Below are 18,359 nucleotides of genomic sequence, written 5' to 3'. Positions count from 1 at the left end.
TGTGCCTCACGGGATTCCGTTATATACGTAAACGTTATTTACGCACACGTCAGCGTTCGGTGTTGTTTGGCTTTTAAATCGATATTGAAAATGTCTAATTCAGTGATTTCTGTCATTTCCAGGTTTTTGGAGGAATATGCGTCCAGCACGCCGAACAAACTGAAAGTGATAGACGCATATCTCTTCTACATTATGATGACGGGAGCGCTGCAGTTTCTCTATTGTTTATTAGTCGGCACGTTTCCGTTCAACAGCTTTCTGTCTGGTTTTATATCGTGCGTTGGATCGTTTATTCTTGCAGGTAATTGTTGTTTTTTTCTAAAGTAAATAACTATCCACTGTCGGTTTGTTTATGTTTGTGCTGTTAGCCTACTATTATTTAGAAATTCTTTATTTATAAACAAGCATTTTACTTATTTATCCTTGTGCTTTATTGCATTGTATTGATTATCAATTACTCCATATCCACTTTAGGTAATTGATTTAGTCTTGCGCGTTATTTGTTGATGTGCACAATAAAGTTAACATTAGGGAATAGTTTGTTATTGCTATTTAGAAAATATTCTTATGCAAATAAGTACTTTTATTTTTATTGCATTTAATCATGTCTTCATGTCTTCTTCAGTGTGTCTGAGAATCCAGATTAATCCTCAGAATAAAGGCGAGTTCTTGTCCATCTCACCAGAAAGAGCCTTTGCTGACTTCCTCTTCGCCCACACTGTGCTTCATTTGGTTGTTATTAATTTCATCGGTTAAAGCGTACACATGTGCTGATAAAAAGGTAAAATAAATTGACTTTAACTTAAACCCTTAGGAAAAATCTTGGCCTTAGTAGTCACTGTGTAATTTGTAACTTATTAAGTGTTGTGTTTTATCAATTTATGGCAACAAAAACATTAAAATATTGACTTAAAGATTAATGTTTAACAGATAACCTGTACTGTTAAACTGTAGTTTTGCATTTAAAATAATCATATTTGTTTTTGTCTTTAAAAATATTCTAAATATTTTCTTTCACACAAGCACATTAATGAATTTCTGTCTTTTTATGCAGATCGACTGTTGAGAAATGACCAAACCTGGAAAGCACATGCAGGAAGCAGAGAATAAATATCATGTGTGTGATAGTTATTTTCTTCCAATACTGACAGCACTTGCACAACTAATCAAGTTTTCCAGTGCTGTAACAAATCCTAAAACACTACTAAATAATATGTGATGGGCTACATTTTGGGCCCATTTATATAATCTGAGATGATTGAAGAGAATTCAGTCTAGGCTAATTTGCTCAAATGGAGTGTTGATTTATATTTTTTCTTTCAATTTCAAACATGTTTGTACATGCCTCATTATCAGTATTATACAGATATATATTTTTGATTTGATTCTGAAATAAATCATAATAAACCGTGCTGATTTATGTTGTCTCTGATCAGAGCATACACTACCTGTCAAAAGTTTTTGAACAGTAAGATTTATGTTTTAACAAAGTGTCTTAATTTATTTGTTTCAAACTACAGCAAAAGCAGTAATATTGTGAAATATATTTACTGTTTAAAATAACTGCTTTCTGTTTGAATATGTTTTCAAATGTAATTTATTTCTGTGATCAACGCTGAATTTTCAGCATCATTACTCCAGTCTTCAATGTCACATGATCATCAGAAATTATTCAAATATGCTGATTTGCTGCTCAAGAAGCATTATTATTATTATTATTATCAATTTTTAAAACAGTTGAGTATATTTATGTCAGCTTGGAGATGATGAGATTATGAAATGCTTGGAGGAAAGATCCACAAGCATTTATCTGAAATAAAAATCTTTTGTAACATTATACACTATACCTTTCAAAAGCTTGGAGTCAGTATAATAATAATTATTATTATTATTTTATTTTATTATTTTTGGGGGAATGAAATTATAGAAATAATACTTCTATTTAGCAAGGATGCTTTAAATTGATGAAAAGAGATGTTAAAGACATTTATAATGTTACAAAAGATTTCTATTTCAAATAAATGCTGTTCTTCTAAACTTTCTATTCATTAAAGAAACCTGAAAACATTCCACTCAGCTGTTTTCAACATAATAATAATAACATTAAATGTTTTTTGAGCAGCAAATCAGAATATTAGAATGATTTCTGGAGGATCATGTGACTGGAATAATGATGCTAAACATTCAGCTTCGAAATCACAGGAATAAATTATATTTTAAAATATATTTAAGGCAAGGCAAGTTTATTTATATAGCACATTTCATACACAGAGGTAATTCAAAGTGCTTTACATAAAAGGAAGTAGAACAATCATAAAAACAATGATCACAATAATAAAACAAAAAATGTAACATGTAAAAACTGATCGATATAATGATTTAAAAATGATTTAAAATAGAAAACAGTTATTTCAAGTAGTAAAAATATTTAATATTTTTACAGTTTTTGCTGTACTCGAATAAATGGAAGCTTGGTGAGCAGAAGAGACTTTAAAAATCATTAAAAAATCTTACTATTCAAAAACTTTCGACTGGTAGTGTATGGAAAAATACACACCTAACTGTTCTTTTGAATACACAAATCATCCAATCATCCATATATTAAAAAAAGAGAAAGAGCATCATTCCTATAGCTCAAACAACACCAAGTTCATGGGTTTGACTGCCAGCATTTAAGAGCATTTACTAATAAAAATGTGTTAAATGAAAACAATGCAAGTCGCTTTGGATAAAAGCATCTGTGAACTACATACGTGTAAGTGAAAAACGGAAAAGTAAATAAATAAATGCAAAATGCAGTACAACACTTAAGACTAATATGCAAATTTGATTTTTTTTTTATTTATTTATTATTTTTAATGTAATATTTTATTTCTTCCAAATGTTGCCTGCGTATACTTAAGTTTACTATGCATCCAAGTTGTTGTGAACTTTCCACAAGGGGGCGCATGGATGCCCAGAAAGCCCGAATCCTCCACTGTGCGTCATTGAAATGTCAGGAAAGTAACTGTGTATCATACTTCTTCAGCGCTGGACAATTAATTAAGTCTTAATAATGATACTAAGACAGTTGTTGAATGCAAACAATAAAAATATGAATAAAAAAAAATTATTTACTCTGCTAACCCCGCCCATTTTATCCGAGCGTGATGTCATCTACCCACTTCGATTTCTGTTGTTTTACGCGCATGTGACGTCACTAGAGCACATGCGCGGTAGAGTCTGTCTGCACAGCGCTTCCTAAACACGGATTCAAACTCTTGCGGGTAAAGTTTCGATTTATACTCTGTTTTCCTGTGTGTTATTTAAATTGCGTTTTGGATTCATTTCCCCCCTACACATGCGCACATGTTTATCGTGTTTCATCGCTGCCTTTTCGTATTTAATTCGGGCATTTTGGGCAAAGCCCAAACATTCAGCGATGAAACTCAAGACACTGAGTTGAAGGCTGTGAACGTGCTTACTGTAACTGATCATTATTAATGAATGCAGTAACTGATTATATGGTATTGAACATTTACCATGGTGTTTTCAAATGTAGTTATCATTCATGTATCAAAAATCTCTGATCTGAAACATCATTTTACCATGGTACCAACACATCATTCTTATTTGTAGGTGTGAACTGAAAGGGCAGTGAGTAAATTAACCACAATTTCCACCCCCATCAGATGCTGACTGACACCTGTCAGATGTTAATGACCTCATGGCATCGTCCTCTGAGGTGAACGTCCACATGGAGGAGGTGGTGGTGGTTACGACCCCTGACACGGCGGGTCAGACTTCGTCTGCCGAGGAGGAGAAGAACATACTGGTGGCGACAGATCTGGAACAGTCTGGGTGAGCATTTAACTATCTTGTGACTCGCCCCATGATCTCCCATCATGCTCCTCTTTCACACTCACAGCAGCTTTTGCCTTTTCATCCACAGAGAAAATATGATGGAGCAAACAATGGAGTCTGAGGCTGAGTCTAGTGCCACCATATCCCTGCCCAAGGACACTGTGTTGGGTAGGAATGGTGTTTTGCAGATTAAAGACACTCTAATGAACCAATAATCCACTTGAAGGGGTTCATTACAGATATTTTCCACCCAGTAAATCCACATTAGAATTTACTAACATTTTAGATTTTGTAGCACATATTAATTTCATTTATATACTGTTATAGATTGTTTTAATATTTTAAGTTGCCCTTTTTATAATTTTTTTTATTATTTTATTTAGATTTAGTTATTTTAGCACTATAAAACAAAAATAAAATTAAAACAGAAATATATATTTTTCCTTTAAATATTTTATAAACCCTGAATAAAATACCACAATTTATATTTACACAGTGAAAATATCTGAAGATGCAGATGTAGAGGGTGATATTCTCTACCCAATAACCTGTGGAGACAGCAAAGCCAACCTCGTATGGAAGAAATTTGTGTGTCCTGGGATCAACATCAAATGTGTGCAGGTAAATATGTGATCTAATGTTTAAAAACACACACTTGAAATCATTTATTTTTCTCTTTTTGATTTCAGATAATTCGATTCAGATAATTAATACAAATTTATAATGTTTTTTTGTTCAGTTTTTAGTTAATGCATTCATTTCCTTTGGAAATTTTAAAATGTAAATGATGTTATTAAGCTTATTTTATTATATTACTACTATTATTATATTATTATGTTTGCAGCAGTGCTGATTACTCATCTTGCATAAAAAAACAACAGATTCTGTATTTCTCAAACTGCATATATACATTATTAATATTTTTTTTATTAAATAATGTTATTATGGTTTATTGTTTGCAAATATAACTGATTGCCCAGTTGTCTTATGTAAAAACAATAGACTCTATATTTCTAAAATGGCATCAAAATACAAGTCTGCAATGATGTTTTTTTTTAACTAACATAAATAAATAAATATAATAATAATAATTAAAAATAAATAAATAAAATAATAATAATTAAAAAATCATTCAATTACAAATTCTTCTTAAAGTGATTATTAAGTCTTAATGAGCAAAATTGAATTTAAGAAAAAAAAATAACACTTTATAGGGCCTTCAAAATTAAATTTTTGTTTAACTTTTAATAAATTGCTGTTAAAAAGGTTCATGATTTTTTTTTTTAATTAGACATGCTTCTTAATTAATATTTATTAATATAACTATTAAACACAGTCTAAAAAAAAATAAAACTGGAAAAATGGTTCCAGAAAAATTTAAAAATAAAACGGAATTTGAGAAAATAATAAAACAGATTTCATAAGGCCCTAATGTTATTTCATGGTTTTCATGACTTTTCTATTATTCTAAAATGTGGTAAACAGTGATAATAAAGAATAAGCAGATGTGAATGATAATGTTTACTATCGTATATGTGACCCTGGACCACAAAACCAGTCATAAGGGTCTATTTTTTAAATTGAGATTTATACATCAAGTTTTCCACTGATGTATGGCTTGTTAGGAATAGGACAATATGTGGTAAGCAGTGAAAATAAAGTATTTATGTATTTGAAAATCTGCAATTTGAAGGTGTAAAAAAAATAAATATTGAGAAAATCGCCTTTAAAGTTGTCCAAATGAAGTTCTTAACGATGCATATTACTAATCAATGATTAAGTTTTGATATACTTATGGTAAGAAATCTACAAAATATCTTCATGGAACATGATCTTTACTTAATATCCTAATGATTTTTGGCATAAAAGAAAAATCGATAATTTTGACTCGTATTGTTGGCTATTGCTACAAATATACTCGTGCCACTTATGACTGGTTTTGTGGTCCAGGGTCACATATAAACCTTATCGCTCTGTAAACATTAAGAAAATAGTTCACTCATTATGAAAAATTACAGAAAAGCTCTGGAAGTACTGATTGTGAAGCTACTGCATTGTTTAGCTATAAATGTGCTGCTCTGAGTAACTGTTCTGGCCAGCCTCAGACAGTTTTATCTGTTCTTGAATTAATATAACTGCTTTCCATTTCCGGTGCTGTGGCCGTTCTCCTCATAATGCTCCATATTCATCACTGCTGTGTTCCAGCTGAACGAGCATCTCATCAGTCCAAAGGAGTTTGTCTATATAGCGGGAAAGTCTACGCTGAAGGACTGGAAGAGAGCCATTCGCCTTAATGGGACCATGTTAAGGTTTGTGGCGTAAAAAGAATATAAACTAGAGATGCATCCCAGCACTGGCAGTATTTATATTAGTATGGTAGAATATAAAGCACAAATGCTCATCCCAGATTTCATTGTTTATCAAACTGAAAATAAAAACACTGATGTTGATGTTTGGGATTTTTAAAATGTTTCTTATGCTCATCAAGGCTGTGTTTTTTGATCAAAAATACAGAAAAAAAAAATGGCCGTGTTGTGAAATATTATTACGATGTCAAATAATATTTTTCTATTTTAATACAAATTAAAATCGAATTTATTTCACATGATCCTTCAGAAAACATTCTAATATGCTGATTTGCTGAATATGCTATTTTTTGAAACCTGTAATACTTTTTTCAGGATTCTTTGATGAATAAAACATTAAAAAGAACATTTATTTAAAATAGAAATATTTTCTAATAATATATACTAGTGTTCAAAATTTTGGGGTCAGTACATTTTTATTTTTTATTTTTTTTAAGAAATTAATAATTTTATTGAGCAAAGATATGTTACACTGATAAAAAAGTGATAGCAAAGACTTATATTGTTAAAAAAATATATTTATTTTTTGAATAAATGCTTTTCTTTTTAACTTTTTATTCATCAAAGATCCTGAAAAAGTATCAAAGGTTCTCCAAAAAAAATGGATCATGTGACACATTTAAGACTGGAGTAATGGCTGATGAAAATTCAGGTTTGCATCAGAGGAATAAATAATATTTTAAATTATATTAACATAGGAACCATTATTTTATATTGTAATAACATTTATCTATTTTTTTTCTATATTTTTGATTAAATAAATGCAGCCTTTAATTCATTTCAACAAAAAGCTGTTATTTAGAATATTCTATTTATCACAGAAAAATGCATCATGGTTTCCGTAAAAATATTAAGCAGCACAAATATTTTCAGTACTGATTATAATCTTCCAATATGTGTTTCTTGAGCAGCAAATCAGCATATTAGAATGATTTCTGAAGGATCATGTGACACTGAAGACTGGAGTAATGATGCTGAAAATTCAGCTTTATATCACAGGAATAAATTACATTTTACAATATATTTGCATAGAAAACAGTTATGTTGATTTGTAATAATATTTCACAATTTTGCTGTTTTTGCTGTATTTTTAATCAAATAAATGCCCCCTCTGTGAACAGAAGAGCACTGAGGAATTGTTTACAGTAAGACCAGTAAATGGTGACATTTTGATGTTATGTTGAATGTAGCTCCTGGTTGTTTCTACAGGAAGATCATGGATTCAGGTGAGCTGGACTTCTATCAGCACTCCAGACTGTGTTCGAACACCTGCCGCAGTACCAAGATTGACCTGGTGGGGTCACGAGTGTCTCTCAGCAGCCAGCAGTCCACAGAAACAGCTCCTGCGACCCCCGCCTCCGTGGATGGTAAGAACATATAGATTGAATCTGTATAATTTCATGCATGTGCTGTATCATTTCAAGACTTTAATGCATGTTTATGACATCAATCATCTGTTAAAACCTTTAATAGTTTGAGCAGCAAGTAATTATTTGCATAAATTTGTATTGCTGTTTCAGTGAATGGATCCTCAACTTCATTTTCAGCAGATGTTGGTGACGACAGCACAGAATGGGTCACGGCTATCGGAGGTGAGAGACTTCTGTGATGCAGTTTAGTTATTCTGTGTATTTAATGAGTTTAACGATCTCACCGGCTGTTCTGCTCCATTACAGAGGACACCATGACGTTCTGGAGAGGACTGAAGGATGCTGGGCTGCTGGAGGAAGTGATGGAGGACCTGCAGAGAGAGATCCAGGAGATTCTCAAGGGCCTGGAGGAGCGAATCCATGACCCGCCACTACAGGTTAAAGGTCAGAGTTGCTGCAATCAGTTTAAACCCACTTACTGGCCAATCATTTGGATACATTAAATATGTTTCTAATAATCTTAAAACCCTTTTGATCTACAGGCTTTAATACTTCAGCGCATAAAATTAGTTTTATGGATCAATAGGCAAGCGGTGCTTATGTATGTGTTTAATATTAATGAATTTACAATTAATATATTAATTATATATTTATTATTAATATGATAATATCTGTATTTTTTATGGATTGTTAATATTTCAGAATATATTTCATAGATTATATTCATCTTGTGAGTGTATAAAATAATAATAATAATATATGTATATGAATAATCGATATAATTATATAATTATAAATTAAAAAAAATATATATATATATTTTGATAATATTATTCTAAATAAATATTTCAGTTTTCTATATTAATTAAATATTAATATAAATATTAATTATACAATATTATTTAATGTACAATTTTTAGAGGTTGTATTGTAATTATATATTTTTTTATTTCTATTTATCTATCTATCTGGCTATATATATATATATATATATATATATATATTAAAATTATGTTATTACACAATTTCCACACACTCCAAAAATATAATATAGGTATATATTAATTAATATATTATTTTATATAATAATTGCTCTATAATTATTGGTTATTAACATAATATATAAAACCTTTTATATAATATAATATAATATAATATAATATAAAAACTTACATGTATACACGCATAAAATTTATAAATGAATAATAATAATAATGATTTATCATTGTTCGTTACTGAAATCTGTCAACAGATGCTGCTCTGCTCAACAATATAGTCCAGAACTTTGGGATGTTGGACCTGGTGAAGAAAGTTCTTGCCAGTCATAAAAGCCAGATGGACCGCTGTAGGGAGCAGTACACACGCAGCTTAGTGGGTCAGTACCTGTTTTTGGGTATATCTCCTTATGTAGCCACAGACTTTTTGTGCATATACAGGAAAGTGATCCTCAACATTTTTGCATTTATAGCCCTAGAGCAACAGTGTGACGAGCATCGCAAACGCGCCAAAGAACTCAAGAGCAAATCGCAGCATCTCAACAACGTCTTGATGACCTTGACCCCCGTGACCTCCCCTCCCACCGCCAAACGCCCCCGTCTGACCCGTGCCGTCTCTGGTCCCGCCACCGTAGCCGCCACGCCCGCCCAGACCACGCACTTCACCCTCCCCATCACGCAGCTCACCGGCATCCCGCTGGACAAAGTGCTATCCGCTCCAAATCAGTCACCCCTGATCGGCGGATACACGGTGCTGACGTCACCCGGAGGGACCGAACTCCAGTCTGAAGGCTCTAATTTAACCGTCTTGAGCACTGCCGCAGTTCCGCAGGGCTCAGCGGCGCCCACTATTGTCAAAGTGGTCAGTCCGTTTCAGCTGGTCACATTGCCCACAGTGGGAGCTGGAGCCACGGTGCAGAATCTGACAGCACCAGTAGGGGGCGCCGCAGGCAGCACTGTAGTCGCGGTACCTGTCAGCACCGTCGGTAGCTTAAACACTGCCACCGTGGAGACCGTCGGGCCGCAGGCGGAAGCGGCTACAGAACAGAGAGACGACCAGAAGGAGTGAAATTCTGCTGAAACCGTGAAGCTTGGTTTTTGCTGTCAGTGTATCGTATAATTTGTATATAGAGGATGAGGAACTTTCTTGCTTTTTTATAGTTAATTTGCAAGTTTTTTGCAAAAACAGCCATGGCATGGTAATGAATGTCTTTATTTGCATTGCATTTGATTTAATTGTAATCTAATTACAATATGGTGAAATATAGGCTGAATTGTTTAAAGTGATAGTTCACCCAAAAATTTGTCAGCATTTACTCAACCTCAAGTTGTTCCAAACCTGTATGAATTTCTTTCTTCAGCTGAACACAAAAAAAGATATTTTCGAAGAATATTGCTAACCAAAGAGTTGCCGGTAGCCATTGACTTTCATAGCGTTTCAAAGCCAGCCAATGGCTACCGTCAACTGTTTCAGTTACTGACATTTTTCAAAATATCTTCTTTTGTGTTGAGCTGAAGAATAAAAATTCATAAAGGTTTGGAATGACTTGAGGGAGAGTTAATGATCACAGAATTTTAAGGGTGAACTGTCCCTTTAAGGATGTTTTTTTTTTTTTTATGAAACCTAAGGCACACTTTGTCCTTAAAATTTCATAGTTGACCAGTGTGTGTATAATTTGTAGTTATGTTTTTTGAATATAACGCTCTCGCCGTTATTTATACTGTTCATATAACGCATTTTCTTTATCGGTTTTTCCATATTGATGTTTTTCATTTTAGTATTTCTGAAAATACTTGTTACAGTGAAATCTGTAGTTGACGTAATTGATTATTTAAAATGCATTTTAAAACTTGGACCATGACAATCTTGTCTTTCAAAATAAATACAAATTGTAAAACAGCAAAATTGACCTCATAATCAACAACATAATATCCAAGATCTGTGAATGAAATGTCAGAATAGATGGTCATTGAAAAACCTGATTCTGAATATTTCTCAGTTCAACAGTGGAGTGTTTTGTATTTTTCTAACACACTTACCATAGTAAAACCAGGTATTTTAGCAAATTCACAAAAGAAGCATAAGCTCTGAGGTGCTTTTTCAGCACAAAACTCATGGGAAAAATAATTTCCAAGTGTTACATTTAACTTGTAATTCATTTGGCCAACAGGTGGCGCTGTTTACCTTAACATTATTGTGCAACGTGAGTTTTGACTCTCAGATGGACATGTCCTGAAAGGTACGTCTTTGTGGAAGAGAGTAAAAATGGTTTAAGCTTAAGTAAAATAGAAACATTTCATATTTAATTTATTAGAAATCGTAATAACGCGGGAAAAAACATGACTGTTTTAAGTTGGGGAGGGGAAAAAGTCACACAAAGCATTTACCGAACAATTTTAGCAGGTAAAGTTCTTGCCCTTTATTGGTCATCTTAAACAAGCATCATCTGCAGTATGTACTGATTGCTTACACAGGGTAAAGTTAACGGGAAACAACAAGTGGTCGGTCACTGAAACGTCCTGAGCGCATGATTGACAAGTTGACAGTGGTGATTGATGTCGTCCAGAGGTCAGCAGCTTTTTGGGATAGTAAAACAGCCTCAATACGTGTAAGATCATGATATTTAGGGGGAAAACTGAAATGCGTTGGCTTAATGAGTTCTGATTGGGTTATCTATTATACAAGAGCCTATAAAGCATAGTCCTCGTAGGATGAGGGCTCTTCGTCAGAGCGCACGGAGATTTTAAAATGGCGCCGTAAAAAGCCGCCGTATCGCTTTTGGTTGTCCCATCTCAACTTCGGGCGAATTCTTCGCATAAACCCGCCGTATCTCTTCTGCAGCGCCTGCGGGCTGGCGTTATCTACAAAGCTGCTTCTTTTTGGCCCGAATTTGCGGAGAAAGCCGCCGTAACGTTTAACTTCGTTTAAAGGAACGTCGTTATCATAAACTCCCGTTTCGTTTTCCGCGGTTACACCTTCGCCCTCATCGTCTTCCGTTATCGACGGGACGTCTCGCTCGCCCAGTTTCGAGAGCGATTCGCCGTATTTCTTCGCGAACAATCCTTTTAGTATGGCGTTCTCCTTCCAGGGTGAGGCGAAAAACTTGTTTTTGTTCTTATCGATCCTCTTGATGAAGCCCCCGTATCGTTTGACCAGGTTGGATGCTTTCTCTTGGAGGTCCTCCGCGTTTAACGCGCTTCGTTCTCCGTCGGCGTCTGGGTTGAGGTCCGCGAATTCATCTGAAAGCTCCTTTAAAGCCTTCTCACATCTGTCTAGCGTACTAGAAGATGGAACGGCGCCTTCACATTCTAAAGTACAAGTCTGGAAAAAGAAAAGTAGGTTAAGACGGACTCTTGTGGACTCTTGAAGTTTTGAGGATTTACATTCTGATACCCGACGTTCTTGAGAGAACGTTTCTTTAGTAAAACCATCACGTAAAGAACACAGAAACCGTTCTGCACTGAACATCAAGCGCCTTTAATCTATAAAGAACCACATACACTCTTAAAAATAAGGTTCCAAAAGAGTGTTTTTGCAGTGATGCCACAGAAGAACTGTTTTAGTTCCCCAACGAACCTTTCAGTGAACAGTTCTTAAAAATCTAGAGAACCTTTTCGAATATAAAGAACCTTTTCTGCATTTGAATGGTTCCATTGATGTTCAAGGTTCTTCAAGGAACCATCGATGCCAATAAAGAACCTTTATCTTTTTAAGAGTTTTGTCAATTAAGAACTCCATACAGCCAACATACTTCTTGATTAGATGGTTGTTTGAAAAAACATGTCATTTTTAAACTCTGCTCTTAATAAACATTAAGATTAGAACCAATTCGGGGTTTTATTGTCCGATACCATAAAGTTTTTTAAGTTATACGAATAACATTTTATCTAAAAACAGTTTTTTTAAACCGAAACGAATGCCGAAGCCGTAATTTGTAATTTTACAGCGGAAAGCAATACCTAATTAATAATCTCTTTCAGTATAGGTTTTCTCATTATGATTGATAATCAACAGGAGCGCGCTATTGTTGCGCTCTCCATGGTGCTGAATGCGCTCTCCCCAAAAGAGATGCGCCCAGTTTATCTGTAAATGACAAGGGATGTGACCATTTCTCAAATTTAAAATGTTTCTGTTACATAGAGACCTTTCTGTTGTTCATTTATAAGTGTTTGATTTGTATTCGATTAAGTTTAAAGCCATTACTTCTAATTTTTCAATAATTTGTCCATTTATTTGATATTTTACATTTGCTGCCATGCCACTCACGCTTCATTTGCTCAGTTTAGTCCGTGCTTTATACTGTTTGCACTTCTGATTACACGCTAGCTTTATTTCACCGTGCATAGTACAAATACAAAGCAAGTAACGATAAAGTTTAATGTATTATTTCAGTTTTGCCATTTTCACGAATTTTCCTTTTCATTCATTAAGTTTATGACCAAATTAATGCGCATGTAAGCAGAAGTGAGAGTAATCTTACCAAGCGGTTCACTGCAGAGTCCAGGTCGGAGATCTGTTGCGCGCATCTCAGGCATTGCGCTGAACAATCTGCCTGACTCAATGTTGGCAAGCTCAGCATCAACACCAAAACATACCACTCCATCATCTCCAGCGATTCCTGTGGTGCAAGAGAAGAAAACAGGCTTTAAGTGCAACATCTTCCTCATATAATCTTCTCTGCTGGGAGGTGTCAACATTGCATCAATTATGTTTGAGGTCATTGCTTTTCTAGGTATGTCTTTGTCTTACCAGTTTAATATCCAAAACCTTTTGTATACAGTGCGGCACGTGTGCCAAAGCAAATCTCCTGTTACCTTGAGTACCTACAAAGCTTCTTGTTCTCCAAGCGTCAAGGCGATCACTTGGGGAAGCTGGCTGAAACTTCTTTGTTCTCGTGTCCTTTGATAGAGTCACTCTTTATCCATCTACGGTTTGCTCTTACTTGGATTCAGTCTCCATACTTTTATTCACGCAGCCCACACAGCCACCTGAATGAACCAATGAGAACAACGAGCCGGCTGATTGATTGGTCCCACCCACGCGATGATGCAGCGTTTCGGCAATAATAATAAAAACAAAAACGAAATTAGCTATTATTAAGCGCAAAGCGGTGATTTAAAGCATTATGTAGATAGGCTTCAAAGTTTAGTGTAAGAAGTTAGTTATAATTATTTATTTAGCAAGGATATCTTTCACAAAATTAAAAACACACCCACTTTGAATAGGAGGATGTGCCTCGGGTAACCTGTATTACTGAGTTGCACTATTAGCTCAAGGCTGCAGGCTCGTCTCCTCTTTCTTTATTTCATTCCCATTCAACAAGTCCGTTAAATGTGCAGTGCAGGAAATCACAGTTCTTTGACATAAGCAATATCCAGACGACAGCAAGGCCCAGCACTCATTTCCACAAATGAGTCTTTGTCCTCCGTGAACCTCCCGGATTTAATGGATGTTCCGGTCGACAGTGCATTCCGTTCGTCCTTTATAACGCCCAGTTTCCGGAACTCCAAAATTCAATTCAGTGTGTACTGGGCAATTCAAGGAAAAACAGATGCAGTAAATCTGTGCTGTGGAAATAAGGTTTGATTATGACTCATTTCTAATAAATAGCTTCGTTTTTACTTAAACGTTCTTAAACAGAACTTCTTCGTTCCTAAACTGTGATATGCTAATCTATAATAAAGTAGGCCTAATATATCATACTATGTTTTTGTTGTAGGAAGGCAAAGTACTGTTGCTATGGTAACTTGATTTTTTTTTTTTTTTTTTTTACTACACGTATTTAAAACGCTCTTGAACTAATTTGTCTACGTTTTGGTGTGATGTGGGTTTTTGTTTTATTTTATTTTATTTTATCCACCTTTTTTCTCAACGCAGAAGTAAGCCTGTGGCTGTGGGTGAGACTTCCGGTTCATTATCCAAAATAAGGAAATAATGAGAAGAATAACATCGTGCAGTAAACGGTAAAACTGTTTGCACTACCAACCAGTGTGCTCAAAAATTAAGATAATACATTAAAACAATACGGTAAGACACCAATTTGCAATATCAAGAAGCAAAACTAGCTGTTTTGTACAGCCAAAAATAGCTAGAGGCGACCAGAAGCCACACCTATACAAATTACAAATGGCCACGCCCACTCTTACAGAAATAACAAAGTGGATACAATACAAGTGCGAATTACACACTGATCTTAGAGAAGAATTTTGTCTCTTTTTTTCTAGCCATGTTTTTTCTAGCCATGTTTAAATTCATCTGCCATGTTTTCTCTAGCGCAACCAAAAAGTCTTTTGCTAAGGCTAATTATCTAAAATACTAAAATTAAAAACACAAAAGTGATTATTCTTCTAATGTATAACTCAAAAAAGTGACAATGGTAGTAGTCAATTCACAATTTTACCATACTAATCTAAACGGAACCCCATCGATCAGCTGTTGCTATGGTTACCTTTGTCCATTTATTTTATTTTTCCTTCTGTTTAGTGCATTCTGACTAGTTGTAACGAGGTTTAGTGTTGATAAAGTGTTGTTTGCAAAACATTTAAATGATAGTAAATGTACGAGAACATTGTTAGGTAGGTTTGGGTTTTTGTACATTTAGAAAAAAATCAGTATTAAAAAGTAGGTTCTGGAACTCATGCTAACTACCCTTACAAAAATTAACCATGGTTTTAATACAAATAAAACCAAAACATGGTTGCTATACTTAAACCATGGTAACTACAAATTAATAATGTTTTGGTGTTCTAACCTTGGTTTAACCATGGTATTTATAGTAAAACTGTGGTTTAACAAATGGTAATCAATACGCCAAAAAAAAACAAAAAAAAAAAAAAAAAACATGGTTACTACACTTTTACTACAATGAAACCATGGTTAATTTTCGTAAGCGGAAGAGTTAAGTCTTTAATTTCATAGTATAAACTCCACAAAAACAGAAATAGATAACACGCCTAAGGCTAAAAAATGCACACTAGACTGTATGTTAGGTTGGGCTATCATTTGTAAATATTGAGTGCTCAAACCTACAAAATTTCCGTTACCATCTGAGATCTTTACACCTCATCCCCAACTCATCACCTCTGTAAGACCTGGAGCTATGTGATGTGATGTGATGCTGTCTCGTAGTACAGTGAGAGAGTCTCGCTGTCAGTGATCTTCAATAAATAAATGTCAGTTTCTAAGCAACCTCACCTAACGGTATAATGTGTGTTAGTCTCCTGAGCTCGTTTGGACATGTTGATCTTCCTGCTTGTTGCCAAAGAACCAAAGAAAAAAAAACTATTAATTTAGGTTGTCACGGAGGACGCACAAATTGATCTTCTCTCCTCCCAGGAGAAGTTCAATGACGTGTATGAGCCAAAAATGAAATGTTAGATCTGTAATTGTCTCCACAAACTCTATACACGCGAGGTTTTCACAGTAATAAAACAAAAACTGTAACGAACATAGTTCTAACTCTACGAAACAAGGTAAGCCTACACCGCAAATAACGGTTGATTTTTTGAACGTTTAAAACGGCCAATCAGAATCCATCCTGCGTCAAAGAGCGCGAATATTTAAAGCGGCAGAGACAAAACGAAAGTGCCCGCTTATAAGAATGTTATCGTGCGCTGGTGTTGGACACTAGTTGTCCTTATACTTATCGTTTTTGGTGTAAACATCTTTATAATTCCTTTATAAGCAAACACTGAAGAAAAGACACCAGAAACGTTGACTTTTTGAGACATTATTCCTCTGTAGTTCTCACATATGGGACAAGTCACACAGGAAATGTGCTGTTTTTTAACACTAACGCGTATTTTACCAGGTAATGCCTGTGTCTGAAAGCTGGAACATTCTTCCACACAATCCTGGAGGCGGTTCAGACAGAAGTGTGTCGTGTACCAGCTCTGTTGTAAGTCCTGAATAAATCATTAATCTAATGCTGCATCCTGTTCAAACACAATACTCAATTATCTATGTAGGCCCATCAGCGAACACTGTTTTTATATACTCTACCATTCTACTGTCAGTGTTTATCCTTCCCAGTAACCTGGAAACGAAAGCATGTCAATCCTGAGTCATTACAAATGGAAACATCCTGTTTTACATCTGAAATTGTCCTATGAAAATGCTTTTAAATGTTGTGCACGTGAGACCGGAACAGTGCCTGCAAATTAGCCTCAATTTGAAATACATTATAAAAACAGTGTGTTAATGGCCCTGTTCCACATCCTAATGACATAGAGAGTTTAAATCAATCCCTTACTATGTTAAGGCAGCTCACTAGGTCTTAGAATAGAACCATTATCTTAGAATAGAACCATTATATTGCTTTTATGATTATTCATTTGGCAGATGCATATGGTCAGTGAAAGCAGTTTAATTACATGTAAGTGACACTTTAAAAAAATAATAGTTATACTTTTGTATATACTTAAGCAAAGCAGCTAAGTAGAGAGCAGTATTTTATTTTATTTTTTTTTAAGTTTAATATCAATTAGATCATATAACAAAAAGTGGGGATCTCCATTAAGACCAAAGAATTTTGCTACAAAAGTATTCATTTTAGTGAAGATTGTTCAGATGGTTCACTGAATTCAAAAGAATCTGATTCAGCAGAATTCAAATGATTCAAAATCTTCTAATTCCACTGAGTTTAAATCATTCTCATTTCGATCTAACTGAATCAGATTAAACTGAATTTAAATGAATCTGATTCAAAAGAATCAGATTCACTGATTAATTTTGAAGTCAGTTCTTTTAAGGATTACAGTCGGTATCTAACTATTTAAATGACATAACTATAAATATATTTAAATATATAATTATTCATTTGAATTCAGTTAGATCAGATTCAACTGAATTCAACAGAATCTGATTCAAAAGAATCATTTTCAAAAGTGTTCTTTAACAGTCGGTATCTTCTTAAACTATTTAAATGGCATGTATTTAAATATATAGCTGATTATTTGAACTCAGTTAAATCAAATTAAACTGATTTCAAAAGAATCAGATTCAAAATAATCAGATTCACTGATACATCTAAAGTCACTTCTTTAAAGTACTACAGCCGGTATCTTTTTAAACTCTTTAAATGACATGTATTGAAATATATAACTATTCATTTGAATTCAGTTAAATCAGATCAACTGAATTCAAAAGAATCAGATTCAAAAGAATCAGATTCACTGATAAATTTGAAGTGGGTTCTTTTACAGACGTATCTTCTTTAACTATTTAAATGTCATGTATTGAAATATATAACTATTCATTTAAATTCACCTAAATCAGATTCAACTGAATTCAAAAGAATCATATTCAAAATAAGCAGATTCACTGATCCATTTGAAGTCAGATTTTTACAGTTTGTATCTTCTTAAACTATTTAAATGATATGTATTTAAAAATATGATTATTTGATTATTTCAGATTAAACTGATTTCAAAATAATCAGATTCAAAATAATCAGATTCACTGATTCATCTGAAGTCAATTCTTTTAAGTACTACAGTCTGTATCTTTTTAAACTATTTAAATGACATGCATTGAAATATATAACTATTCATTTGAATTCAGTTAGATCAGATTCAACTGAATTCAAAAGAATCTGATTCAAAAGAATCGTTTTCACTGATTCATTTGAAGTGTTCTTTAACAGTCAGTATCTTCTTAAACTATTTAAATGACATGTATTTAAATATATAACTATTCATTTGAATTTAGTTAAATCAGATTCAACTGAATTTAAAAGAATTAGATTCAAAATAAGCAGATTCACTGATCCATTTGAAGTCAGATT

General features: G+C 33.8%; 3 protein-coding genes across 6 annotated transcripts; 2 read left to right on the top strand and 1 right to left on the bottom strand.

Annotated features, from left to right (window-relative positions):
* Positions 1-1,412, top strand: LOC127154347 (dolichyl-diphosphooligosaccharide--protein glycosyltransferase subunit DAD1). Its single transcript, XM_051095809.1, has 3 exons — positions 1-301; positions 626-781; positions 1,055-1,412. Exons 1-2 carry the CDS (start codon positions 91-93, stop codon positions 754-756), a joined length of 342 nt encoding a protein of 113 aa, XP_050951766.1. The 5' UTR covers positions 1-90; the 3' UTR covers positions 757-781; positions 1,055-1,412.
* A 1,798-nt stretch (positions 1,413-3,210) lies between these two features.
* Positions 3,211-10,144, top strand: gmeb2 (glucocorticoid modulatory element binding protein 2). Of its 2 annotated transcripts, none has more exons than XM_051095759.1 (10): positions 3,211-3,266; positions 3,672-3,840; positions 3,932-4,011; positions 4,340-4,464; positions 6,049-6,152; positions 7,419-7,576; positions 7,730-7,801; positions 7,886-8,023; positions 8,832-8,954; positions 9,048-10,144. In XM_051095759.1, the coding sequence occupies exons 2-10, from the start codon at positions 3,707-3,709 to the stop codon at positions 9,641-9,643; spliced, it is 1,530 nt and encodes a 509-aa protein (XP_050951716.1). In that variant the 5' UTR covers positions 3,211-3,266; positions 3,672-3,706; the 3' UTR covers positions 9,644-10,144. The 2 variants fall into 2 exon arrangements, with proteins under 2 accessions (XP_050951716.1, XP_050951715.1); XM_051095758.1 differs by having other exon boundaries at positions 3,911-4,011.
* A 790-nt stretch (positions 10,145-10,934) lies between these two features.
* On the bottom strand, positions 10,935-13,618 carry pdyn (prodynorphin). Of its 3 annotated transcripts, none has more exons than XM_051095891.1 (3): positions 13,325-13,618; positions 13,056-13,193; positions 10,935-11,896 (listed from the first exon to the last, which is right to left on the bottom strand). In XM_051095891.1, exons 2-3 carry the CDS (start codon positions 13,179-13,181, stop codon positions 11,264-11,266), a joined length of 759 nt encoding a protein of 252 aa, XP_050951848.1. In that variant the 5' UTR covers positions 13,182-13,193; positions 13,325-13,618; the 3' UTR covers positions 10,935-11,263. The 3 variants fall into 3 exon arrangements, with proteins under 3 accessions (XP_050951848.1, XP_050951849.1, XP_050951846.1); XM_051095892.1 differs by having other exon boundaries at positions 13,403-13,618; XM_051095889.1 differs by having other exon boundaries at positions 10,936-11,896; positions 13,390-13,615.
* Between the last annotated feature and the right edge of the window lie 4,741 nt (positions 13,619-18,359).

The sequence above is a fragment of the Labeo rohita genome, chromosome 23 (genome assembly GCF_022985175.1).
Source record: "Labeo rohita strain BAU-BD-2019 chromosome 23, IGBB_LRoh.1.0, whole genome shotgun sequence".
NCBI lineage: Eukaryota > Metazoa > Chordata > Actinopteri > Cypriniformes > Cyprinidae > Labeo > Labeo rohita.
The sequence above is the reverse complement of the archived record's forward strand: the minus strand, read 5'-3'. Positions and strand labels throughout refer to the sequence as shown.